Source organism: Ambystoma mexicanum, chromosome 1q, assembly GCF_040938575.1.
Source record: "Ambystoma mexicanum isolate Mex_15411 chromosome 1q, UKY_AmexF1_1, whole genome shotgun sequence".
In the NCBI taxonomy this organism is placed as follows: Eukaryota; Metazoa; Chordata; class Amphibia; order Caudata; family Ambystomatidae; genus Ambystoma; species Ambystoma mexicanum.
In genome coordinates, this window is record NC_090922.1 from 1,197,531,014 (window position 1) to 1,197,558,110 (window position 27,097).

General features: G+C 42.6%; 1 protein-coding gene across 2 annotated transcripts in view; it reads right to left on the reverse strand.

Moving 5' to 3' along the window:
• Positions 1 to 27,097, reverse strand: part of LOC138543670 (probable methylcrotonoyl-CoA carboxylase beta chain, mitochondrial) — a 1,097,318-nt gene that overhangs the window by 949,527 nt on the left and 120,694 nt on the right. For both annotated transcript variants that reach the window (XM_069641931.1, XM_069641932.1), the window contains exon 2: positions 14,132 to 14,328. In XM_069641931.1, the coding sequence (XP_069498032.1) occupies positions 14,132 to 14,328 (197 nt within the window). The remainder of the gene's footprint in view (positions 1 to 14,131; positions 14,329 to 27,097) is intronic.

Consider the following 27,097-nt stretch of genomic DNA (forward strand, 5'->3'; position numbering starts at 1 on the left):
CTTCAATTGAATTTTATTCACGTTTGATCGAACAATATGTCTATTGTCCGATGTAGAGAGAGAGTTGGAAGTCAAACTGTTGGGCAGCGCTAGAACGGTGGACAGCATTTCTAATGGGATTCCATGTTGTTGAGATGTGGGAACATTTGTTCCTATTTGTTGTGTTTGTTGCTTTTGGATGTTTTCCTGTGAATGTTCAAGGGGTAAAGGTTCATGTTTGGGCTTGGTCAGATATCTTTTCTGGCTGTCATTAAAGACAACACATGATGTTCCTTCGATTGTGAGGCTAGATAAAGGTTGACAACCTTCCTAATCTCTGTGCGCTGCTGTTCAATAGACAGAGAGTCTTCATCTGGGGATAGAGTTTCTTTCCCATACAGTTTCTTCTCAGAGGATGGCCGGCAGGCAGAAGCAATAATCACATTATCTTCAGATTGGCATGTGAAGGCGGAAAGAAGATCATCCAGTGGAGGATGTGCGAGAGGATGACTTTCCTTCTGTGAAGCCGTTTCCTTTTTGTCCTTGAGTAGGTTTTTATATTTTTTGACAACAGCTGATCTGGTATGTATGATTTGTTTCTGTGAAGCAGCAATGGTCTGTATGAAGTGTTTTGAGGTCGAATTTATAGTGGATTGGACAGACTTCATGTTTTGGTATTTTTTTGCCACTTAGCAGCCATCGGCTCTGTGCGATTGTCTTTTAAGGCTTTTTTCCTTGTGTATCTGAGTCAGAGATGTCAAAAGGTCGAGGAACCTCAATGTTGTTAGAAGAGGCAAGTATATGTGTGCCAGTGTTTGTAAGATCTTTGATGTTAATTATTAATTATAGATCAATTCAACGGTTTATCATCAATTGATCATATAACTCGTTGAAATAGAGGAAGCGCAGACATCATCGGAGTGGCTTCTGCAATTAGGGTGGTTGCTAAAAGGAGGTTGATTCAATTCTCTGCCTGCAGCTTGGTTAGATATTTTGTTGCATAATTCATTGTTAGTCCAATCCACAATCTGCTGGATTTGCAAAGATTGTTGGGTCATTTTCGCATCTAGCAAGTCAAACAGTTTGGTCAGGCTGACTATGGCCATATTCATGGCCGACAGAGTGATTTCTAACATTGCGGTTTGATTTGAATCACTACTGTGGTTGGACAATGGGGCTGGTCTACGTGGAGTAGGAGAAACAAAAGATACAGATATAACTGACGATTCGTGTGAGCCATGGTTAAACAAAATAGGAGATTGATATAGGTTTTGCATAATAGCCGAGTCTAATAGACTGGCATATATTGATATATCCGAGCAGAGGACGTCACAACCTCCATTGACATCAGAGCTGATTTTGATTTTTGAATTACATGATGGTATGGGGCTCCGACCAGTTGATGAGATCGGGCGACCTATCAGCATTTCTGTAATTAAGTTTGAAAAAATAGTGTGATTTCTTAGATTCTGTTCGCTATTACACTCATTGGCTTCATGATTGTGGCCATCAGGCATTTAAGAGTAGCCTGCAATCAACAAATCAGTTGCGGTTTGATTTTCATTACTAAATAAAGAAGGCATTAAATAGGGCTCGCGATTGGGGCTTACTGAAGCAGGAGTTGCTTGCAGATTTTCAACCGGCACAGAAGTTTTATTGAGATTGCGCGGCAGACAAAAATAACCAGGTTACTCACCGTAGTGACACCTTACTCCTAGTCCATAGTCCCCTTTCCTCCATACTTATGGTACATCTCTCCATCCTGTGGGATGGGACCGGAGCACTTTGTAAAAAGCATCCAAAAACATTTTTTCAAAAATGTCCCCTTCCTCTCTTTCAGCGCGGGGCACGGCACATGGCCGTAGCCCCGCCCACCTTGGCTCTGCCCCGCGCATCGCCCATCAGTCCTTTTCTATCGCCATGTCAGAGACCTATTAGCAATAACAGAGGAACCTTATTAGAGGGGACGGCAGGCGGGCGTATATGGAGGAAAGGGGACTATAGACTAGGAGTAAGGTCGTCACTACGGTGAGTGACCTGGTTATACTCCTACGTCCCGTCCCCTTTCCTCCATACTTATGGGAGATTCCCAAGCACTCCTAACTGGAACTACGGGTGGATGTAAATACCCCTTATCGAAAAAGGTTCTTCAGCACAGCCTGACCAAACTGAGCATCAGCTCTCAAGCTCATGTCAAGACAATAATGCTTAAAAAAAGCGGATGGGGAGGCCCAAGTAGCTGCCCTAGCGATGGACTCCCAGGGGACATACTTCTGAAAAGCAACCGCAGCTGCCTTGCCCCGCACCAGGTGTGCATGAATACCTCTAGAAGGTTTCAGCCCTTGGACGTCGAAAGACTCCGTAATGCAGGCAGCGATCCACCGAGAAATAGTCGCCTTAGACGCCTGCTTACCCTGAGGGTTACCGAAAGTCACAAAAAGTTGAGAAGAACTCCTAAGCTCGGAAGTCCTGTCAAGGTAGAACTTAAGAGTCCTGACATCAAGACAGTGCAGAACCCTTTCTGCCTCAGAGGTATGGTTCGGAAAAAAGACCGGCAGGGAGATCGACCGATTCAGATAGAATACAGTTACCACCTTCGGTAAAAAGACCGGGTTTGCCCATAGGACTACCTTGTCCTTGTGAAAGACCAAGAAGGGATGCTCCACTGACAAAGCCTGGACCTCACTCACCCACATCGCTGATGTAACGGCGACCAGAAAGGACACTTTCCAGGACAGGTACTGGAGGTCCACTGTGGCCATTGGTTCAAAAGGCTTATGGCACAGCGCCGTCAGGATTACATTAAGGTCCCACGGCGGGTGCGGACTACGAACTGGAGGGTAGAGGCATGTCAAGCCTGCAAAATGCCTCTTACTCGAGAGTAGGAACATTGGTCTGTAGAAAGATAAGCGGAGACCACTGAAAGGTAAGTTCTGCATGACAGAACGTGAACACCTGACTCTACTAGGGAGGACACGAAGGACAGCACAGTGTCAATCGTAGCCACCCTTGGTTCCAAATACTTTTCCAAACATCAATGACAGAACCTGAGCCATTTACTCCTGTATTGGGATCTGGTCGAGGGTGTTAAACAGCAATGATCACTCCACAGACATTTCTTGAGTTGAAGGTTTATTCTTGTAAACCGGTTCAATCAGAAGAAACGGCCCCCAGCAATGGACCACAATGTCCACCTCTGTCCTCCCCCTTCAACTCCTTTTCCTAGAATCTAGAACCTTTGCTGGGCAATAACAAGGAGGGCTCCTTTGTAACTAGGAAACATAATGCAGGAAGAATGTCAGCAATAGATGAATAGTGAGGACTGAGTAGGCACAGAGCACCTCCTAACACCTCCCTTCCTTTTCCAAAAATAAAACAAGAAGCAAACAAAAACGCAAAACAAAAAACAAAAACAACAAAGAAAAAAACACTAATGAAACATTACAACAACTGAAGAGCAATATAAATGAATGGATATAACCGCTAGTCAAAATGAAAATATCTCATGAGGTAGTCAGTTTAACTCACATTGGGTCTTTAACATTCCTGCACAATGCTATCCTCTCTTTGTTCCAGATACCACCTCCTTTGACTAGAACAGAAGATCCTAAATCTTTTACAACCTGTTTGGGTTGAGAAAATAATGAAGCATCTTTGCGTACTTTGGTGGGTAATTTAATCTTAATCCAGTCACCTTCCTCCAGTTTAAACTCTCTACAGGCATTCTTTTGGTCATACCGCTCCTTGGATTTGAGACCAGATTCAAATATTCTGCCTCTCACACTTTCCAAATCTACTCTCACCAATTTGGATTTTCCCATCCAACCAGGACACATGAGAGTTAGGCTTCCTTCCTCTTAGCACCTCGAACAGGGACACCCCCGTTACACTATGCGGAGCCAGCCTGTACTGACATGTCCTCTCCATTACAGACCTTATCCAATCACCCCCAGTGGCCACAGCAATTCTGATGGCATCCATGAGGGTACGGTTGAAACGTTCTACACTCCCATTGGTTTGGGGATGATACAATGAGGTATTCACTTGTTCTATTCCGTGGCTGCACAAAAACTCTGAACTCCCTGGACACCAATTGAGATCCATTGTCCGACAAACACTTCCTGGAGAATCCTTCTCTCCAAAACAATTGCTCTAATATTTAAATGATGCCACTACTGGAAAGAACTTAGAGTATAAATACTTCAGTCCATTTTGAGTAAATCCATGACAACCAAAACATAAGTATCTCTCCCAACTCTGATATTAAAGAACCTAACAAATCCAAGGCAACTTGATCCCACGGAACCATAGGTGACTTCCTCACGGTCATAGGCACCTTCTGTACTCTAAGTCCCTTGTTCCCTTCAATGCATTCACTACAGCTATTGACTAGTCCCTTTGTGTCTCTGTCCACACTAGGCCACCAGAACTCTGACCTAACCAGCCCTTTGGTTCTGGCCAGCCCAAATGCCCAACGTGAGCTCGATCTATTATTAACTTCCTCATCTTGAGAGGTACCATCATCTGATGACCCCTATGCAAATACCCTTCATCAATCCAGAGTTCTTCTCTAACCTTGGCAAAACCTCCTAAATCACCAAGATAACTCCGCATCTTACCTTCCATTACCAAAGTCAACACTCTTTGATATAGATCATCCTCGGAACATGCATTGTCCCATTCATTTTTCTTTACGGATTCATGAACCTGAAATATTTCAACACCCTTCTCACAACTCAGAAAACTTTCCTCAGTCATAGTTTCTCTCAGTACCGATCTGGATAGGGCATCAGCGACTACATTGTTTTCACCACTGATGTGAAGCATGTCAAATTGTAATCCTTGTAACGAAGTCACCCACTTCATGATGCGCCTGGAAACACCCTCCAGGCCACCCTTGGTAAATATCCCTATTAAGGGGCTTATGGTCCATGCACAATGTGAAGTTCCTACCCCACAGATACCTTTTGAATTTTTCCACCCCCCCCAGACACAAGCCAATGCTTCCTTTTCTACAACTGAGTTTCTGTTCTCAGGTCCTTTGAGCGATCTAGATGCAAATGCAATGGTATGCAGACCTTCCTGATCTTCCTGCATTAAGACCGCTCCAATACCATAGTCACTGGCATCCACAAACAGTAATGAGCGTTTACCTTCTTCAAACGTTCTCAAAATAGGTGCATTGGCAATGGCATCCTTAATCCTACGGAACTCCTCCTCACATGCATCATTCCACTTAAAAGTAACACCTTTCCGATTCAACATCCTCATATTTCTTGACATATTTGACAGACCTCTAATAAACTTGCCATTAAATTCAACTAAGCCAAGAAACGACAACACATCTGCTTTAGGATTTAGGATTTAGGTGCTTCCATCCTACAAATGGCTTCTATGGCCTTTTGTTTGGGTTTGACACCTTCCCCCGTGATTTCATGACCCAGATATTCAACTTTGTCAGCTTTAAATATACATTTCTCTAGAGATACCATAAGGACTGCTTCTTTAAATATGTTTAAGACTCTCTCTAGCCTCTTATGTTCTATTTCATCCTTTCCACAAACAAGCTATCAGGTCTGTCACTAATGTCTTCCTCAAGCTCATCTTTAAGTTCTTCCTTCAGCCCACGGCGGAATATGGTGTATTGGGTCTGTTCTTGCCAGCCTGCCTCGGCAGCTAATTTCTTGAAGTGAGATATGTAGGTAAGTAAATCCGTACTTCCTTGACGTACTGGCCACATGGGCACATTCAGTCCTGAGAAAAGTCTGCTTCAAGAGATCTTTGAAGGCAGTCAAGTCTTGTAGTACTGGATCGGATTGGGATACTAACGGAGTAGCCCAGGCCAAGGCGTTACCCGTCATATGGGTGATCATAAAACCTACTTTGGTATCATCTGTAGAAAAGGCGTTCTTCCTGAAAGCGAGGTGGATGTTACACGCATCAAAGAATTCTTTCACCTTTCTTTCAGAACCATCGAATTTACCTGAGACCAGAGGTAAAGGGGGAAGATCCATGGACTGCTGTTCTCGAGCGGCCACTCTCTGCTGCAGTGCTGCATTGTCTGTCTTAAGCGTCTGAACCTCGAAATTGAGGGTTTGAACTGCAGCCACTAGTTCTTGTAACTGCTGCGGGGTGGCCATAACTTCTGTCTGGCGTTGCAAGCTATCAGGTCTGTCACTAATGTCTTCCTCTTCACTCAAGGATTGGAGCACACCGGTTCCCCCTTCCTCCTCACCTGATGTCGTAGAGGAATAATCCAGCTTCTGTCGTCGAGATCTCTGTGTATCTGGTTTCTTTTTTTTGAGCAGATAGGGTCTGCCTCGAAAGGAAGCCACCGTGATTTCAGTACTGAAAATCCCCGGTGGCTCCTCTCCGCAACAGCTGAGAAGTTGCAGGGGAAAAAGCCAATGGCTGACAAAAAAAAACAAGATCTTGCAGGAGTGAATATTTCGGCTGGTCTTGTATAGCTCTGGATATGCTCGGAAGGGTATAAGCAAGATGAGCACAGGTTGCTCTACGAAGCGAGCCAGAAGTACAGCAGGAAGGAACCAGGGAAAATCTGAGAGCTGGGTAGAAAAATGAGAGGACCGGTAATACAAAGAATACGGGAACTCGCAAGAAAAACCACACGAAACAAGTAAAGAGGAAACAGAGTAAGAGGAGGATGAAACAAACAAAAAAAAATGGAAGGCACTGGAGAAATAAGAGAAAAGAGGAACTCGAGCGGAGTACCACACAAAGTGTGCTAAGGTAAGTAGAGGAGTGGGCGGATCGGTCTCCTGGCAAACCCTCCCTGAGTGAAACGGAGGTAAAACTCTTAATTAATGCGGCTGTAGTAACTGCATTGAAGTCTAGACAATCTTATGAGACTCATTCCCGATTCCACCCCTTAGCGCTGACAATTCTTTGATAAAGGAGCCTCAAACTAATCTAAGGCCCCTGGCTTCGCATGCATATAATATTAACAAACCATCTGGGTTGGGGATCCTAAATAAAGAAGAAGAGTCGGTGGGACTCGTAATGAAGAAGAAACCAGCAACTAGTCCCTCCTATAAATCCCACTTTTACTGAAACAGAGGTAAAAAAACAAATCAAAGCTGCAGTAGAAGATGCATTAAGGGCCAGACCCTCTTTTGAGCAACTGTCTCCTATTCCCCCTGTTGGAACTGACAAATTAGTGCCTCCTAAAAATCAGCTAGAGACTCAGGAAATGGCCTCCGCCCTTGGGGCGGTGGACTCCATTCCACCTATTCTAACCGCACCTGACACATTGCCAATCAACATGTATTTATTGAATTCTATTCCAATTATGCCACTTAGTAGCCAAAGGGAGGCAGCAGAGACAAGGGTTCCCAAACATTATATGGATACCGAACTCAAACATATACCTTGGAGAACGCCATGCTTTTTAGATTCCCCAAGGATTTTAATCTATCCACTCTTTGATTGTGGCTATCAACCCTCTATGAATAGAAATACAACTTTACAACTTCTCAATGATATTCCTAATTTAGCAAATTTGACCTCGATAGATATTAAAAGGATGGCCTTTATTCATCCCTATTGTTATGACCATGTAAGAATCATATTTTACTCTAAATTGGTCTATCCGAATGTCCTTTTGGAATTGGATGAATTCAATAAGAGGGGATTTGAGATTCTCAAATTTGGAGACGGTACCCATCAATCAGAAATATCAAACTCTACACAATTCTTAAGACCGGGAGGCACGGGTGAAAAAGAGCAAAAAAAAAAAGTCAGAGATTCTCCAGGAACACGACTCAAGCTAGAGATGGCTCGCTTCGAGCCTAAGAGACTCTATTGTCCGATTGCAAAATCTAAAACAGTAGATTCATCTGTAAGTGATATTGTCTCCATCTTATCCTGGAATTCAAGAGGGAATTCTCATCTGTCTTCTTGCGTGGAATTATGTCACTATTTAAGAACAAAAAACATTCTATGCATACATGAAACATGGAGGACTTCTCCTACCCAGATAGATGGATTTGAATGGCTCCATCTTTTAGCCTCCCAAGGGAGAATAGGTCGCCCCAAGGGGGGACTCTTATTGGCAATAAAGCTGGATGCTGTTATTAGCAGAGTTGAAACCTTCACTATCCCCCCCTTTGGGGGGGGATAGTGAATATATATTGGTCACCAGGAATATATATTGGAATATATATTGGTCATCAGGACTCAATTTATATGAAACAACTACCAAAATGGAAGAAACAATGGAGAAATTTCTTTGCATCTATCCAGGAATCTAAATTCTCATAATGGGGGATTGGAATACTAATTTGCTGATGCAGACAAATGAAATAGTAGCGACCTCGAATATAGTCCACTTGAACATAATGGGGGAACCCGGGGAAATAATCGATGCACATTTGAAAGGCTCAACATATAAAAAATGTGACCGTCGGGGTTGGTCTATGTTATTTAAAACCTGGGGCCTGAAATCCGCACATGAAATTTTGAATTCAGAAAACCCATATATAACGTGGACATTAGGCACCAAGTCGTCAGCTATTGATTATATCTATGTTTCCACTGATATTTTTAATTTGATTGAAAGTTTTAGATTATCTCCCACTCTGAAAAGTGACCATAAGATGCTTGAATTGGACCTCCATATCTTGACGAGATATCCTAATCCATTGACAATGCTTCAAGATCTGAATATAAACAATGGGAATAATAGGATTAGTTGGCACCCTGGTAACGTTCAGAAATGTAATAATTTGTTCCGCAAAGAACATACAGATTCCACTTATGAAGAAAAAAAAGTTAGGTTTACTCATGACCATTTTGGATCATATGTAAAAATACTAATTGAAAATTCTACTAAAAAACGTGGCACTATCCAACTAAATGGCATTTACATAAATATGATCCCAGTCTATATAGCAAAAATTCTATTACGCTGTACTTTAAGACAAGCACATCTATCAAATATATGTGAGGATCTTAAAAGAAAGGGGATTAAAGGCATTAAGCAAGTATATAAGAACTGGTCTAAAAATTATAAACGCAAGTTATTACAAGAAGATAATGAGGAAATGCTATCTTCACTGAAAAATAACTATTAGACATTTCTGGCAGCTTATTAATAAATCATCTAAATCCATCAGAACTCATTCTTAATCCCATTGATGAGCAAACATGGAAAAATCATTACGAGAACCTGTATAGAAACAGAGAGGATTCAGTATATGTGCCATTGAACTCTAAGGACACACAATGGCCAGGCAATTTTTCGATTACTATGATTAGAGAGAGGATAATAAAAAAGCCAAGATCTGAGATTACCTTTGGCCTGTCATTGGCAGAAAAAAACATCAAATGGCAAATAAAACTGATATCAGATTCATAGGACTTCAAAGAATCTCAATGGGCAAAAGAGGAGGCAATAAAGAAAAAGCACTACGCCAGGCAGAGGCCAGAATGATTTGTAAACTCAACACTACTGTTTTGGGCCTCAATTCGGACAATGAGATGGTGTCTTTTCTATAGCAATTCACTACTCCTTACATGTTAAATAATGTATGTACAGTTACATAAATAACAGATGATGTATAACATTTGATATGACATGCCTCTCTGCAAGTATGATTAATTCCCACTATCATCATGTCCAAAATCTGATTAATGAAGGAACAACATGCAACTGAACAATCTGTGCTATGTAACACACTCCCCAATGCAGTAAGTAACAGAGTGGACAAACTATGGCATGTATGTAAAGCCCAAATTGCCTGCTTTTCAATGTAAATTAAATGCAGCATTTGTCAGAATGGATAGATTAAGTTTTGAATGTGTTTGTACTTGCGCACAATGATTTTCACATGAAGCACTTTATGTACTAACAGATTGGACAACAAACTTGCATGAACACTACACTAACTTACAACCCAAACGGCAAATAGAGTTAATCGGATGCCAAATATTTGCACGTTATTATTAATTCATTACGAACACAACCAGTGGTCAGATTAAAACACTTTCAAATATATGAACAAGATTGGTGAATCACAGCCATGTTATTACGGGAACACGACAATCGAGTCCCCAAAAGTTGGCGCGCAGTAAAACTGAAACGTGAGTAAAAACTAAGAAGGGTCTCTGGCACGATTGTTCCCATGGTGACGTAACAAAAACATAAAATACTGAACTCAGAAGCCATTTGGCGCCCCATTTAGCAGCCGACGCGCGTAGATACTGGTATCGGAGGAAAAGTTACAGTAAAAAACCGTTTGAAAACTACAGTCCCTTGTTGTTAGTTTACTCTTTTGAATCTTAGAAGCACCTATACAGAATTAGCAGAGCGCATGATTATGCAAGGCATGAGTGGCATGTTTCGTAAAGACACCCACTCTATTAATGCTGACGGCGAACAGCGAATACGATTGTATTGCACATTCCTTTTGTTAGCATCTATTAACGAGAAGGCTATCAGATATGCCACAATATAGATAAATGGCATGGCAATGCATTATATAGTACTTGCACAAAAACATTATTTTATGACAGTATAAATACTGACAAAATATATAATTATGTTTAATTTACCACACAGGGATTGAACCCAGTTATTGGCTGATCAACTCAACAGTCTAATGGGGACACACATTTGAAGGTAAAATAATCTAAACAAACTTTAATGAACACAGATTTAACAAGAGCATTTGATCGCGCTCAAAATACTTAATTTTGCTGTTTTATTGTCCCTTTTTCTCATTTTATTTTCTCAACCCCATGAATCCTTCCCTTCACCAACCCTTGACTGTCTGTGGTTTTAAAAACCCATTTTACATGAATGTGAATCAACATTTCATTCTTTTTTATTGAACTTATTTATTACTTTGTGTTATGGTTTAAAACAATCAATCAATGTGCAACAATGCATTCTGCAATGTTGATTTTTGCGCATTCTTTAAAAATATGTTGAATTTGAACTTGCAACCATAGATTGACTAACAGTCCCTGATTTGATAAAGGCTTCTAACGTAGCCGAAACACGTGTCTTCACCAAGGGCAACTATTAAAAATAAATATATGTTCTGAAAACAGAGTTGGCGCTGTCTGATATCTGAGTATTTCTGTAAATACTAGTTTTGATAGTGGTTTACTTGGCTTTTTAAACACAACTCAGTAAGACGCGACAAATGGTCTACCATGTCATGAGTTAAACAATTTGCTTTACTCAACTTATTTGTGTCACCTTGACAGGCCGGACCCCCAAAGCCAAAACTTTTTCTAAACTATATATTTAGTTGCTCCGCTTTTCAGGAGGGGCTTCGGGAGCAGAGGGTAAGAGGGTAAGAGCATGCCTACTCTCTTGTGGTAGTCACGCCGAGAGAGTCAGGCTTTAATTGATCCCTGATGTCCAATGGGTCAGACTGAACATCTTTTCAATACGAGGGTTAACTGCCCTCGTAAGATTGGGGGTAAGTAAAGAAGGTTGAGTGCACCTCTGGATTGACTGCAGGAGTGGTATGAATTGTGCTGCAGCCCTCTTATTCCCAAGGATGTCCTATACAAAGTCCTTGTCAACTTGTGCCTCTTGGGTATCGATTTGAAAATGCTCAGCAGCTTTTAAGAGGAGTTCATTATACTGCAGCTGATTGTCCACAGGGAAGTCAGCCATGGGTTGGTCATGATGCTTTGCAGATTGTATGATGTATGTATCATCGTCATAATAGTGGTCTACGTCATCTATGTCCCATTGGTTGCTATTGAACCAGGGTCCTGCGAGCCTGAAGTGTTAATGTAGTATAGGTAGTATAGGTCCTCAGGTATGTGTTGTGAAGTACTAGGCTGGGCAGTTTCCAGACAGGGTTTTTTGGCGGCAGGCTGATTCTTAGCACCCGAGAGGGTACTTGGAAGCTCGACAGTTGATCACGGCAGACATTCTCCTAATTCTCCTCATCTGTCAAATTGTTCAGGGGTCCACTGAGAGGAGCTTGGGAAACTTGTGGGAAAAGGGGTAGGGTAAGCCTCTGATGTAGAGGGATGTTTATGGAGCATTGCCCCAGAAAGGGTGTCCCTAGGGGCAGAGTGATTTTATCCATTGAAATCGGGGTTTTTGAGGGAGACATCGAATATGTTGAGTGCCATTATGTTTTAGACTAGAGCAGAGTTTCTGGGACATGTTTTTTAATGAGTTCTCTCTTCTTGGAATTATTAGAAAAAGGCTGTTGACGTGTCTTTCGACGGATGTTCGCCGGTAGTTTTGGGGGCCTGTCAGGTAGTGATCACGATGGCCCAGAGGAAAAGGACTTTTCGAATCTTCCCTTTGACACGCGTGTAGCTTATCAGTCGACAACGCTGTCCACTGTCGGCCATGGGGGTGTGTGTTTTGTGTGGCGTGCAGTGGGAGTGCTTGAGCCGCCGGGTGTCGTCTCTATAGCAGAACTGCTGGCCTGCCTGTTGGAGCCGGCGGCTCGCACGCGGGAAATAATCAGGTGCCAATCGCCCCCTGCGTCACTTAGGACGCTGACATCGCTGGAGGCTCCCTCCACATCCATGGCGGCCAAAAAAGTTTGCAGACCTTGCACTGCTTTTCTGAGTCGTCACTGGAGAGGGAAACCTCCTATTACAGCAAGGGCAGCATTTAAATGGTGTGTTTTCCATAGTGTGGAAAGATGGCAGCTCAGCAATATAAAGGGAAAAATAGGGAAACTGACATTTTCTAAGAGAAAGAAAATTCTGACTCCCCCCCCCCCCACTCTCCTTACTGTGAAGGACTGAGGCCCATTGGGGGCCTCTGTAGGCCGCAGTCAAAGGTCGTCAAGACGGTTGAAGTAGTCGTCGTTGACAAAGATCTTATGGTGTACGGCGGTCGAAAAGGAACGAAAGAAAGTCTAAATTTAAACTTGTATAATTAAAGGCGTCAACCAGAAAAAGGAACTTGCGTCCGATATATACACATACACACACACACACACACACACACATATAAAACAGAATAAACGGTTGTGCAAAGCCATACTCATACATACAATAATCTAGGGCAGAATTGGTATCCGAGCATTGGAAAATAGCACTGCGGGCAAGCCTGCAGTGAGAGTACATAAAGATAATTTTATTAGTGAAATTGTTGTAGCCAAATAGCTAGGACCAACTCAACAGAAGGGAGGCAATGAAACCAAAGCATTGCTAATATGTCTGAAGAATAAGGCCAGAGAGTAAAGCAGTGGTCGAAGTGTACGAAAAGAAGTAATGGAATTATGATGTTCCCTGCTCCCCATCGCCACGCCCTCTCCCACACGATATCCAAACCCCTAAACAAACACACCTGCTATTTAAGTGAATGTTCCGTGCAGTGCACTGAAGTGCAAGTTTAAACATCCTCCTATACTTTCATTTAAAAGTAAACCATTCCGGAATGATTTCTATTTAAAATAAAAGTAAAGGAACAGTAAAACTTTAAAAAAAATAAAAGTAGGGGAACACCGCTCTCAACCCACTTCGACCACTGGAGTAGAGAGATGGTGCTGGTGGGAAAGGAATCAGTTTCCTTAATCACAAACTGGGCCTAATCATACCAATGTGAAAATGATGAAACTATCAGAAACAATCGTACTGGCCTAAGACTTGGAGTCTTTTTAAACTTTCTCTTCTGCTCCTCACGTAGAGAACAATCTGAAATATGCACCAGTGCTGGAAAAGGCATTCAAGCAATCAAAGGTTTGAATGATGTCCCTAGCAATGCGCTACCATGATAAATGAGCTTTTTGGCTGAATGGTGCCAACATGTTCGAAGCTGCACTAGCTATACAGATTTGGCGTGTACCAGCTACTTTTACTCCTTAAAAACAGGGACACACTCCAAAAAGAAAAAAAGCACACACTAATGGACTTGCAGACATCTTTCCCATGCTTCCATGCCATGAAAGAATCCCTAATATTATTACTGCTTGATCTGTAATTTGCATTAATTATTAGGTGCAGAGGAGTATGGATTACAAAAATATATCAATTTTAGAGTTACCATATATCTTTAAATCACCTAAATAAAAGCGCCCATTTAGAATGAGAACCACTTTTTAATCCCAAATTTAAAATCTTGTCTGGATCACTGAACACAATTAAATATTTTGAGTATAAAAGCGACCCACTAGGTCACCAAAAAATACAAAATCCTCACCAGTTAGGCATCCAGAAGATGGAACGTCACCATATGGCAAGCCTAGACCAGCCAAAGGAGACAGCTCTAGAAAAGCCTCATCATCCAGAATCATCTGGAGGCGCTCACGAACAAGCAGCTTTTTGTTTCTCTGGGTATGACGCACGATTGCTTTTTCTCCCCCTCCTTTGCGAATCTTCTCATACAATTCTGAATATCTGTTGGAGGGAAAAACAAATGTTTTACTTCCACTATTTAATTGAGACGATCCATGTTTGTGTAGGAACATTATCATCATCTCCCATGAATAACGCTTTGTTTATTCTGAACCCACTTCTATGTTGTGTATCTCATTAAAAGGTATAACCAGGCCCTTGCGACCAATCACTGCCCAGCAGAAGCGTTGCTAGCGGGGGATCTGAGAGGGGCTATAGCTTTTGGTTGTAGACCCGGATAGAAGCTCAGGGGCTACAACCAAAAGGCTAGATAGCCCCGAGTCCCATAGCCACGATCTTTTCCAGACCTGGAAACACCACTGGTGTTCAGTGATCCTTAACTCTTAGCAAGTAAGAAATGGTCTGCTGTGTACATGCAGAGAAGAGAGCAAGTGACGTTATGCCTGACAAGCAGCTTGCAAATTTACATTTGTATTCACCTGGAATATCAAATAAAAATGTGCAACTGCACTGGATAGTGTGAGGCACGATCTCAGGCTATGAAAAGTCCAATTTAAGGAGCTTAGCATTCAAAGTAAAAACAAAGACTACTAGGTCACAGTGTCATGACAATAAGCCTAAGGTAAGACAGCTTGTTCACACATCAGGCGACTTGTAGCCAGAAATAATGGTGAATGTTAATGACTGGTGCTAAACATGTTCATTGAATATAATGGTTGTCAGACATATAGCACATGCTTTAGACAGAGAGCTGGGGCATACACAGGCTTCAAGAATATATTTTGGCTTAACTAAAGTCCAGGATGGTGCGTCTTCCTGTTCTAGCAGAGAGCAGGACCACGAACGGTAGCTTCCTGTTTTAACTGCAAACAGCAGGGGGCAAACGCTGACGTCACACCATTTGAGTTTTACATCTGATAAGGGGGGTCAAGGACAGGAAGTAGGCAGATGCGTATAGCACGTCCGCACTCTGCAAGACTTAAGAAACAAGTAACATATCTAGCTCTTCGCTAAGTCAGGTCCCATTAAATGCAATGGGGGCAGTCACTGAACACATAGAAAAACCCACTATGCTGGTTTGTACATAGGAGATTATATTCCAACAAGCACAGTGACACGCTGACCATCAGCCCTTAATCTTCCAGTTAGCGGATATGACGGGCACACAGGCAGGCAAACCATGTCCCTTCTTACATGTAAGGCGGAAGCAGAAAGGGGGCGGCGGAGGGAATTTGCCCATCGAGAAGCAGACTCACAGAGGCCAGCAGGGCTGGGGAAGAGTCATGGGAAGAGTCCAGAGCAGCAGCAGGAAGGAGACAGCGGGCCAAGCTAAGAAGAACTCATTAAACCTCGGAAGGCGCTGTTGCATTCGAAGCACATCCTGATCTAAACAGGAGTGAAAGGTGAGGACTTGCAGGGTGCAATTAGACTGAAAGGGTGTAGCATAGCTCCCAGGTTACTTATGCTGTTAAACTAAAACTACCTTGTTCTATTTTTCATATATTCAAACATGCTCTTTGCTCACATAGCAATCTTGTTTATCGGTATGATGTTATGTTAGATTATATTTGCTTCTGCTTTGGCTTGTGTGATGCGAATAAGAGCCCTTAGAAGGTAGGGTGTAATATTAAATATATTAACCTGATATCTCCCGTGTCAAATGTATAATTCAGAGTCATTTGTCAGAAATGTATTTCTTTGAGTCCAAGAACTTCACAAATTACTAGCTGTATGTGTTTAAATCATGTTGGCGAATGCACAAACCTAGGCAAGCCTGTCTTCTAGCGCTAGGACAAAGATTAGGGTGAATATCAGTTGTTTTTATGCTGATGACCACGTGTCCATTTTCACAGTCTCAAACGAGGTGGAGATAAGGGGCTCGTGGTCAAGCCTAACCATAGGCAATCTTGTCAGGTGGCACCTCGGCAGATGGGACGTCTTAGAGGTGGGTTATAGGCCGAATCGCTCTTTACTGAACTTAAAAACCCAAGCTAACAGGATAAATAACTTGTATGCAGCTCTCCTGATACATGGAGATTTAAACACTATCCAATATCGCCCATACCAGTTTCCTGAATTGGCTTTAACACACACAAATCATGTCAACTGGTTTGGAGGTAATCTAGTTTATCCTCAAACAAATACTAGGCATGGACCGTTAGTCACACCCAACTTGTCACTAGAATTCTTAGCCCCGTTTCATCCAAACCGCAAAGGCCCCTTTTTACAAACAGACTATCAACTACACTGCGTAACCTTACATTGCAATATGCTTCGCAGCAAGGCTTAGTGCCTGCTCAACAGCCACAAGGGCAGATAGACGCAGGAGGAGTGCAGCTACAGACATTGAGAATTATATTACGGTCTTGCCGTTCCAGAAATGAAGACATACCCAAGTGGTATTCAGAGAAGCTAGGACAGTTGCAAGTCACCTATCCCCAGGTCACATCACATCATCGGCATAGCACACTAGCCATGTTCTTTCCATCTGGCTGCACACCACCTTTAGCGAGCTGTGACAGCTGGATCTCAATTTATAGCTGGCTTTATTTACAGCTGATGGGCACACCATCTATCACATCGCCAGCGTTAATATTAGCAGACATTATGGGAACACAGAGCGCTGCAGCTGCCATGTACTTAGGCCTGTGCATAGCATCCAATAATTATGCAATGGTTGAGAGCATAATTCTACCTTTATTGAAAGGAGAGCCTGCAAGGCTAGAGGTTCATAAAAATTGACCCAATTAAATGAGCAAGAAAAAAGGGAGCATTTTGGGGACATAGTGACATCCATCTATCAATCGCTAAGCAGGGATCACTTAGGCAGCAGACCTGCAGACGCAGAGAAAAAAAGCTTACGAAGATGGTAAGCCAGACAAGGAAACACACCATGAAGGGAGACCCTCGAAAGGACGAGGATCGTTTCAAGGTAAAATGAGTGGTAAACAACAGAGGGGACAGCTTTCGCCAATAGAGGAAGAAAAGTATCTAGAGCGGAAGCCAAAGAATGTGAAAGCTACAGGAAATATGGATACGCTGCAGTGGCAAGGGACTCACAGGGTGGACGATCTTGGGGTAGGCCTAGGGGGCAGTTCCATTTTAGACCAACTAAACTATGATTTCAGAGACAGAAAACACATGAAGTCCACAAAAATATGGCACTGACTGTGGGTTCATCTCCTTCCTCACAGGCAAGGACGCCAGACTGTTCTAAAACTGAGGGGAAGGACATGAAATTTGAGAAAGAATACATTGAAGCCCTACAAATTTCACAGAATGCAGAGCCCACGTACTCATCTAATTGTTCCCAAGACTACGCGACACACTGATTGGATAGAGGTCCTGTTAGACTCTGGGTATGATATTTCAACATTTGAATGCAGCCACAAGGCACTGTTGGAGCACACAAAGGTGCACAGAAATGCACAAATAACTACACCCACTGGGCAGACATTAGCAAACAATGAAGTGTATTTTATAACCATTCAGCTGGAAGATGAACATCCCAAAAAGATTGCAGCACTGTTTTGGCCACAGTTACACATCCAATATAAAGGACTTTTAGCATTTTAAGATTGGCCGCCATTGTATGCGAGACAAGTACAGAGAGGTGAAGAGGTAGTGATGCCGGCCTTTTCAAAGGAAATGAGTGGGGAACTAGTGCAAAAATATGCACAAGACTGGGCAGCACTGACAGCAGTGCAGCCATTTAAAAATCATGTAGGGCATTTCGGGAATGTCCAGCGCATGTGATTCCAGTACTGAAACCACTCCCAGTTAAGCCACACGCAGTTGCCCACATGCAAACCATAGTGGACCAACTAATGGACCAGGGGGTAATTATAAAGCAAGCTAGCCTAGAATAACAGTCCAGTGCTTCCCATTTTTAAAACCTGATGGTACTTATCGTTTTATTGTGGATTTTAGAATTTTGAATGCACATTGTAAAACCAAGGCAGTCCAAAACCAGCACAGTTCTGGACTTCTAGCCAATTCACATAGATGCAAATATAAAACAAACCTTGATCCAGGCAATGGGTATTTGACACAACCTTTAAGTGTAGAAAGCCAGAAATACACTGCGTTCACTTTTAAGGGAACGCATTTCCAATTCATTAGAATAATGTAGGTGTATAAGAATTCACCCTGTACATTCTCAAGCAGAATACAGAGTTTGCTCGCAGACATTCCTGACTGTTGGCCATATGTAGATGATATTTACATCACCCATGAGAATCTCAATTAACACTTGCGAAAAGGAGACATAGTCATTCACACATTGGCTGCAAAAGGGTACCTGATTAACTTCAAGAAATCAAGAATAGCTCATTGTGAGGTTACCCTCTTAGGATTCACTCTTTCAGATGAGGGCAGTGGCTTCTCAGCAGATAAGTGTGTCAGGATAAGGACTCCTAACACACTTGGGCAAAAGCAGACAATTTTAGTGCTTTCGAATTTTGGCAGAACTTATGTGTCTAACTTTGCTGAGCTAGTGAAACCATTGTATGCTTTGAATAAAAACGAATTTCAAAGCTGCTCACTAGTTGTCAGAACACACTCACATTCTGCACCATGTGTATTCATTAATGACTCAAACTGGTCCTTTGCAGGAAAGAGATACAGACAAAGAATTAGAGATAAACCTGTTAGTGGGAGATGATGCTTTCACGTACACAGTTTGCAATCTAGCGGGCACTAAACCAATTGCATATAAGTCACATGTATATTCCACACCTGAGCTAAAATGTACACATGAGGAGAACATTCTGGCTTCAGTTCAGATGATCATTCTGAAGGAAAAGCCAATGGCAGCAAATAGAACTATACACATAAATGCACCTTTAGGTCAACTTGAGGCTACCACAAAAGCTAGCGTGCCCAATACAAAGGCATTACATACTAGATGGATTCAATGGTCAGCCTCGCAGCATGCTCCAGGTGTAAAGTACCATTACAAGGCAGAATTGCAACGAATGAGTGGATTGACTTGGACAATGAGAGCCAGACACCTCTCTGCCTGACATGCAATTGTTTTATTTTTTCCAAATAATTTACTGTGATGGCTCCGCTATACCAGCGGTGGGGACACGTTCCAAGTATGCTTCTGCATGTGCAGCAGTGGTGGGACCTTTTACACATGAAGAAGCACTTGTACACACTGATATTGCAACAAAGCATCTGGAAGACATATTTGCCCAGACTGCTGAATTGCATGGATTGCTGCTTGCATTGTGCCAAGCTGACTCGGGGAACACCACACTAGTAGTCTCAGATTCAGATTACATTGTCAGGACTTATAACACTGATTTGCATAGGTTGATTCAAAATGACTTCAGAGACATTAAGCATAACACTATTGCTTCCAGGCAACTCTGAAAACAAGTTTGGGACCTTAAGCAGACTTACACCTTGCTATGGGTGATACACACAAGACATACATAGCACAGGCAATGCATTGGCAGATACATATGCCAAAGCGCACACAGTGAGAAAAACTATAGCAGCCATAACTCCCTCAGCAACTGCAAAGGATGAGGAAATAAAAGAAGTTTGTTTAGGTATTGTAACTAGGCCGAAAGGATTCCCAAGTAATTACATTTATGACATTGAGAATAATAAAGCAGTAGTCACAATTCCTACGAAACAAGGGGACCCTATTCAAAGATTAATCCCTAATAGAGCAGGCAGGGAAAAGCTGATTGCAGCCACACATGCTGGACTTGCATCTACCCATTTTAGGGTTAGTGCAACTGCACAGCTACTACTTGACCAGTATTGGTGGCCAGGACTAAGGCAACAGGTTAAAGTATACATAGTGAACTGTGACATGTCTTCTGAAGACAATTGTGGACCAGAGCAAAAAATCTAAAGAGGCTCCTTTGAGAAGGGCAACCTTGCCTTTTGAGATTGAATATCTGGATCATATAGGCCCACTACCAGCAATAAATAAGTACAAGTATATTCTAGTAATAGTGGATTCTTGCACTGGGTTCACCTGGATGATTCCTCAAAAGAGAGCAGAATGCAAGTCAGTCATACATGCACTCTGGGGTGTAGTAGCCATGACAGCAACTCAAATGTTCAATGCTGATAATGGTCCAGCTTTTGCAGGGCGGGCCCTGAAAAAGGCCTCAAGAGGCGTGGAGAACAAAGCTGCATTATTCCCATCCTTTCCGTCCCAAGACAAACAGGATTATTGAAAGGGCCAACCATTCCATAAGAGTGTGTCTGACTAAGTGCATCCTTTCAATGGGGGAGTAACTGGGTGGTCCACATGCTGCTAGTGATCAGGAGTTTACATAATTTACCATGCCAGTCTCTATGCAACGGTAGGATTCCATTTTAACTCTTGTTTGAGAGAAAGATGTTTATGCCTGATCTGCACACTCTCCCCAGCCCCCCACCCCTAGGCAAGAGCAACTCCTGGTGACAACGCTGCTGAGGGAATCCCTCCAGGTGGAAGCTGATGAGGCCAGTCCTGAGACCACTCTGAAAGCAGGAGATGTTATCAGGTAATTTTATCCTCACCAATAATATCGCCATATATATGGTTGTGAGGTAAGGCCGTAGGTGATATTATTAGTGGGGATAATGTATGGGGTTATTGGGACCAGGGGCTACAGGGGTGTCCCCCGCAGGTTCCATGGCTTAATATTGCCGCAAAGATATGGCGATATTTTTGTATGCCGATATTTTTGCAGGGATATTAACACATGGAACTGCAGGAGATTGGGTTCTGGAGAAGATGCACGATATGACTGCTTGTCCCGTTTTACAGACCAGCAGTGCAAGTAATCAGAGTGAAAGGTTCCAGAACTGCTGTCCTGCCCGCAATACCACCCAAGAGAGGTACCAGGCAAGTTTCTGTGGATCACCTGAAACCCGCTCCAGATGGTTACTGCAATGTTTCCATTCAATCCTCCTCTTCCAGGTGAGGAGCCCGCAGAAGAAAAAGAAATGGAGATCCGACAAATGATGATGATTGGCGTTCAAGATGAGGAAGTATATGCCACTCTTGACTACAACTCCACAATTCAGGGAAGTACTGCAGGTCTGCCAATTTGGAAACAGAAAGCCTTTCTAGTTGCTAAAGTAATGAAAGAATTCTTTTGGACAGACTTTCTGAAATGGTGTTACATAATGCTGGCAGTATATTTCCTCCTACTGTGGCTGAGCCTTACTGTGTTTTTCCATCTCACTGACTTCCGGGCATTTTCTGAGCAAGGTTTCCACTCCACCTGCAAGCAATGAAGTTCTTCTAAAGCCTTTAAGTTCTTAACACATGTTAGAGAAAAGAGAGCTCGAAGAGCCAGGAACTCCAACCTCAATACACATTTTTCCTCTAACCATGGGTCATGTGTGGATGCCATTGTTTAAGACATTTAATGGCCCAACCAAGCAGCTGAAAGTTCATACTTTGTCTGTGATTGATGAATCCAGGCTATTTGCACCCAGTAATCCTGTGTCCAGAACATACAGAGAACTGTTAAGAACTAGGCTTCAGACATTTGCGCAAAATGCATTATTTGATGTGTTTAATGATGTTGAGGATCTCCATGAAATGGGGTGCCATTTGTGTTATGTGCGATATTACAATGCCTTTTTACTTGTCAAACGTGTGCCCATCCTGTGCCCAAATACAGTTTCTGGGAACACTGTGCAGTGCCTTTCCAAACAGATAGTCCTGAATTCCAAGCACAGTTCCCATATATTTCACTGAGACCATACCAAGCAAGGGATTACATGTTTGGAGTGAATAATGGTAAAAAACAGAAACTGAGAAATTGATTTTCTTCTATCTTTTCACCTAATCCATTAAATTTAATCAAATTAGTCAAGCAACAGAATTACCAACATCTGACCCGTATGCAACATTTGATCAATGCTCATGTATTATTTCTTCAGGAAAAATAATTTTTTAAAATATATTGTAGGCATCGGGAAACCGCTATTACTGCAAAGGTAGCGCACACTGCATAAGCAGAATTTAATGCAGATTTCACCCTTTTCATTTCTCAAACACCCCCCCATCCATGTAAAGCTCATCGTCCGGATTCTGCAGGGACATTTCTTGAAAATGTTCACCGTTCTAGTGTGCATGTTCGAGGACAGCTTTGCTCGTATGCATCCACTGGGCATGGCAGGAACGAGATTGGATTAAAAACTGGGCAAAGTGTGAGGAAGGGTGAGGAATTCAATCGTATGAATTCATATTTTGTAAGTGCAGATGGGATAAATATTGGATTTTGTTTTTGAGTAACAAAGCAGTGACTGGTATGTCTAATACAAGGGGCGAACCTAACACTATATTTTCAGAGATCTGCACTGCAAGCGCAGGTGAGGCGCTACAGACCAAAGGCAGAGAGGTAACCCTTTGCCACCAGATCTAATGCTGCTCTGTAATACACTACCGGGGGATGTTTTTCCCCAGGTTTCAGTGTTAACACTACCTGTGTACCCTTCCTTTTGCATGACACTATAGGATAGATGGCTTTTTATAAATTGGGCAATTCAAGAGCAGGTGAACTTGAAATGCCTGCTTTATTTACATCAATGCCTATTCTACCTCCTCTTTCCATTGTAAGGGTTCAGGGGTGCTTGCATGGTTTATTTCTTGTAATGGCTCCACTTCCAAAAGGGTCATATGTGACTGAGCATTACTGGTTTGGGCAACATCCCTCCAATTCTTATCTCAAGGATTTGTACAGCCTGCGGACATATTGTGTCAGAAAGAATTAATCTTCTCCACAACATTAAGTTAGACGTCGTATATCAATTTTAGCACACGCAGTTAACAATCTGGGGATCTGGTTTGCACGCTTCAAAAGAAGGATTCATCCAACAGGTTGTCTCCATACTGTACCAATCACAAACCTCACGGGAATCTAATATCAACTAGATCTTTCTTTAGGACCTGTGGCAAACTGGGCCAAGTAAGTTGGACCTATCTGGATTTATCGGCACTGAGAAGAAAGCTCAACAGAAATCAACAGAAGTGATATATGTGGCTATGTGTGTTATGCATGACAATGTCAACTACATAAGGGACCACGGAAAATGATGTTAAGACTATAGCATTTACTGCTCTCAAATCTTGGACAAATCTATCTCATGGCCAGTTCTCTTTATGGGAAGAATTGGCATATTGCTTGGACTTGTCGGAATAAGTATTCCTTAAATAGTGAATTTATCAGCATTTGCTTCAGGTTTCAAAGGGTATTGGGGGTTTCTACCTGAATGGGAACTAGCTCTATATAACAAAAACACTACTTAATTTGCATGCTACGACCACAACTCTTGGTGCCTCTGACAACTGTTCTAAATCTCCTTGCTTCGTTTCTTCTACACCTTTTTCTTTTTCTCCTTCATGCTCCGTTGACGAGCTGTTACCTTTTCAGACACCTCCTCGAATAGTTCAGGCAATGAAGATCCTACCAATCTGAATTTAGGGAACTACCTTTTTCGAGGAAGGGGTGGTCCCAGAAGCTGCAGGAATTTCCAGCAAGGCAGAGGGCCATACAGACAGCCTCAGATGCAAATACAGAATGCCCCTCCATAGGGCCAAGGGCACCGGGACTTTCAAACCCGCAACCGGTCTCAAGCCCTTACCAAACCTGAATTAGCTATATTAAAACAAGGTTTCTCGTTTCTCCCCACACAAACACCTAGTGCGATGCACCTCACTAGTGAGATCCAACAGTTTGTCAGAAAAGAATACTTTCAGTCTAATTTTTCTCAAAGAGAATACCAGTGAAATTAATATCTCCGGTCTGGCAAAACCTACTTTTACCCTGAATTCAGCCGATCTCCCACCAGAAGTCCACATTTTTGAAACAATTGTGTTAAAGGAGTTAGAAAAATGTATGGCACACCCTAGAAATAACATAAGACCTAATCTCAAACTTGCGGAGTTTCATGCGATCGACACCTGCAATTAGTGAAAGGGGACTCCCGAGAGGGCTTGCTGTCTAGCAAGGAATTTGATTTTATCAACTTCTCAGAAGAAAGAACCCCTCTCTTCTACATCATCCCGAAAGTCCATAAAGATATTTTGAGACCACCGGGCCGGCTAATTGTTTCTGAGTGTAGTTCTATTTTAGAACCTTTGTCTAAATATATTGATGTTTTCATCAAACCATTAGCAATGGCCACTCCTACATTCCTTTTAGACTCTAGGGATGTGATTAATCTAGTAGAGGCCGTCCCTTTGACGCTTCTAAGCAAATTCTGGTTTCTTTAGATATTGAGGCCTTGTATACAAATATCCCTCAGGAAAAAGCTGTCTCAAGTTTGCGTGTCATGCTAGATAGACGCCCTCTACCACATAATGTTCCGACTGAATTCCTTACCAATTGTGCTGAACTAGTTCTTTACCAATAGTTTCTTTAAGTTTAAGAACACTTATTTTTTACAAACTAAAGGAACGGCGATGGGCTGTACTTTTGCCCCTAATTTGGCTATCATTTTCATGTCCTTGGTCGAGGAAAACAACGTGCTGAATGCCACCAATCCCTTTGTCAAACACATCAAGTTGTATCGTCGTTATATGACGACATCCTCTTGCTTTGGGAAGGCGACTCTGCCACATTGGAAAGATTTATGGTCTGGCTTAACCAGGTGGACTCCAACTTAAAATTCACTTTTGAATTTTCCACCTCTAGGATTGCTTTTCTTGATTTATCCATGTTTGTTGAAGAAGGGTTTTGACAAACCGAGCTGTATAGAAAACCTACAGAACGCAATACCACCTTGCAATTTGAGAGCCAACACCCCAAAAGCCTATTATGGAATCTTCCATATGGCATGTTTTTGCGGTTACGGCGCAATTGTTCAAATATCACCCACTTTAACAAACATGAAGATGTGTTACAAGCTAGGCTGCTACTCCGAGGTTATCCTAAAAAACAAACTAAACATTTGTGGAAAAGAGTACGTTATACCAACCGGGATGCCTTACTAACTGCACAACCTAAAAGTACAGATAAAGAACAGGTAGTCAGTGTCTCTACATTTTGCAAATATAGTGAGACCATTAAGGGCATTATCTTAAAGAATTGGAGAATTTTGAACTCCGCTGGAATCAAGTTACAAAAAACACTTTTTGCTTTCAAAAAGAGCAAAAGTTTGGCACAGAAACTTACACGAGCCAATAGATTACTGTTGCAATGTAATTTGGTTAGAGATACCAATCTTCAACCAGTGTTAGGCCATTACCCCTGCACCTCATGCATGGCATGCAGATTTTCTAGAAAAATGACAGTTCTCGAACGATGGAAAGAGTTGGGATTTGCGCACTTTCACCACTTGCAAAAGCAAGAATGTAGTGTACGCAATCCAATGTCTGTGCCAGTTGCTGTATGTAGGAAAGACCGCAAGAGAGATACATGTGCGCATCAATGAACATTGCTCAAAGGTCAGGATGCGATCTCTCACTGCCCCATTGGTTTCCCATTTTGTCGAGATGGGCCATGACTCAGACACATTAAGGTGGTTTTGCATTGAAAAAATGTGTACAAGCGGGCCAGTGCAACCAGCCAACAAACTGGCTTACAAAGAACAGATGTGGATTTTTAATTTAAGAACTCTCCACAAAAGGCTTGAACTGCATGGAATCATGGGAGCTCATTGCCAGGTAGCCAGCCTCTGTGCAATTTTTCTTCGTGTTATTCATGTTCAGCTTCAAGAATTACTCTTAATATTCATACTTGATACATAATTCCAATTTGTTAAATTTTTTATCACCTTCTCTGCTTATGAGACTTCAGGGTATTAGAATTCAACTGCCCTTTGATAGCTTACTTTTGCTATCTTTATATTTTATTAGTCGAGCTATTCCATTATAGTCATTCATGTATGGCCGCCTGGTGCATAGCAGGCTTTGTCAGTTTCATTGCATGCCTGCCGGGGTAGCTGGATTGAGCACTTAGGCCTCTTTATTTGACCTTTAGCGCATTTTCTTTGCACGGCTCCATATGTTGTTGCATTAGTCACGTACACACGTGACACGCTCGGGCATTCCAAGCGTTGCAACGCTGCCTCGCAAGTGTCACGCACATCACGCGACACTCGTAGGTCTATTAAGTTGAACACTGCTAATCCGCCGGCGGAGCTTCTCATCATTGCTTTCCGCGACGGACGTTCGTCTCTTTGGGATTCCTGCCCGCGTCGTGTATGCACGGACATTCATGTAAGTACTTGGCCAGTCATTTTGCTATTCGTAGAGGCCGTCAGTATGCTTGGCCAACTGGCGGCCCAACACTCTTAGTATAGTCCATATGAGGCCTGTGCATTGTTTTGAGTTTGTTAACTGCTGGCCCCAGCTACAAACAGACCTTAGGCGCCAGGCTCAGAGTAGAACTTACCTGATGCAGACCATGCTGCAAGCTTACCTGATGCAGACCATGCTACAAGAGCTCCAAGCCAAATGAGGCTTGGAAGGGACTATTTTACCTAGGGACTATTTTTTACTCGGGTGGGGCTGAGGAAGAATACTTACCTGGGACTACTTTGGTGGCTATTTAAACCACGCCCGAAGAGCAGCACACGCTTCGTGTTATTCTGCATCCAGCAGCGTAACGCTCACCGTGCCTGCAAGTCTGCATCCAGTCTTCCTGCCACGCCCGCCTCGAGTTTGGAGCTCCTAGAAAAAGGGAGAAAGTGTTACGCTCACCTGGTTCCCACAGGGGCGTCGATCGGATCCCCGACAGCTGCGGTCTCCACTAACGTGATGCGTATTGAAGAGATGACAGTCTGGACTGGCCTGCCTAATCTTGTCTGCTGGACTCGTAGAAGTATTCTCCTGCAAGTG